The following is a 1268-nucleotide window of genomic DNA, read 5'->3' on the forward strand; positions in this document are numbered from 1 at the left end:
CAGCGCGTTACAAAGGGCGAAGGATTCGCTTTGAGCACACGCACGATCATTCCACGTACAACGTTTCGCATGCGGAAAAAAAAAAAAAAAAAGGCCAGGTTGGGTCGAGAAGTCTTCCCCGTACCGAGAGGCGTGCACCCAGCCGCTGGGATTTATTAAAAGGCTCAAATTTTATACAAAACCTGCTGTAAATGAAGACAAAGGTAGATTAAAACACTCCAGTTTCTTAAAAATCAAGGAATGCTTTCCAGAAAAAGCAAAAACGGGGATTTTGGGGATTTTTTTTTTTTTTTTTTTTTGCCTTGAGGCGGAACGGAGCCAGCTTGGAAATTTGTGCGAGGGGCACAAAAAAAAAAACAAAACCAAAAAATGTTCTCAGGTGGTTGGTTCCCCCTGTGGCGTACATCGATACGACCGAGTTCAAAAGGCAAAGGAGAATAAAAAGCGCCAGGGTGCGGAGTTGTGCGGGCTGAAGAGAGGCTTCAGCCAAGCTGCGGTGGGAAGCCACGGTTCAGAAACCCGGTGAAGCAGAGGGACACGGCACCAACGCTCGGGAGTTGGAGGAAATTGGAGTAAAAAGCTTGGTTTGGGGTTTTTTTTTTTTGGGTTTGTGGGTTTTTTTTTTGTTTTTTTTTTTTTTAAGATGCTCTAGGAAGCCCCAAAATCATGATAGCCGTAGCAGTCTGTGAAAAAGTCACCTACAGAAGGGGGAGACAGAGCAGAGAGAAAAAAATTAGAATTTTTTGGATAGAGGGCAAAATGCGCCACATTTGAAAAAAATTTTTTTTTTTTAAAAAAAAATCATGTTTTAGATTTCTCTGCTCCTGTCACCCCCCAACGAAGGCTCCTGCTCCAGACCAACCGCTGGGGATTTTCAGGCAAATCCCATTCTAAAGTGTGGCCGATAGCTTCGCGTGGCTTAAAGCAGAGAAATTTAAAATGTTCGCGAGTTCGAGAGGAAACGTGAAGTCACCTGGATCCGCGCTTTCACTTTTATACGAGCCATCTTTCATTATTTCTCACTCCAAAAATAATTATTTTTTTTTTTTTAAAAAAGAACCCCCTACGAGGGCTCCAGCACAAGCTGAGTTTCACACCCCCAGCAAAAGAAATTTAAAAAAAAAAATTCAAAATTTAAGATGAAAAACCACTTACTGTAGCCTGCCGTCGCTGAATTTCCTCCGTAACCGTAGTTTCCGTACCCACCACCTAGACAAGGAGGAAAAAGTTTAAATAAACGGAAATTCAAGGGTCCAAAAGCTTCATGT

General features: G+C 42.5%; 1 protein-coding gene across 1 annotated transcript in view; it reads right to left on the bottom strand.

Annotated features, from left to right (window-relative positions):
• Positions 1-648: 648 nt before the first annotated feature.
• ILF3 (interleukin enhancer binding factor 3, 90kDa) overlaps positions 649-1268 on the bottom strand; it is a gene marked incomplete at its 5' end in the record, with an annotated part of 7501 nt that continues 6881 nt past the window's right edge. Inside the window, 2 exons of the mRNA XM_010085099.1 lie at positions 649-698; positions 1156-1215. Of these exons, the coding sequence (XP_010083401.1) occupies positions 649-698; positions 1156-1215 (110 nt within the window). The remainder of the gene's footprint in view (positions 699-1155; positions 1216-1268) is intronic.

The sequence above is a fragment of the Pterocles gutturalis genome, unplaced genomic scaffold, assembly GCF_000699245.1.
Source record: "Pterocles gutturalis isolate BGI_N339 unplaced genomic scaffold, ASM69924v1 scaffold33945, whole genome shotgun sequence".
In the NCBI taxonomy this organism is placed as follows: Eukaryota; Metazoa; Chordata; class Aves; order Pterocliformes; family Pteroclidae; genus Pterocles; species Pterocles gutturalis.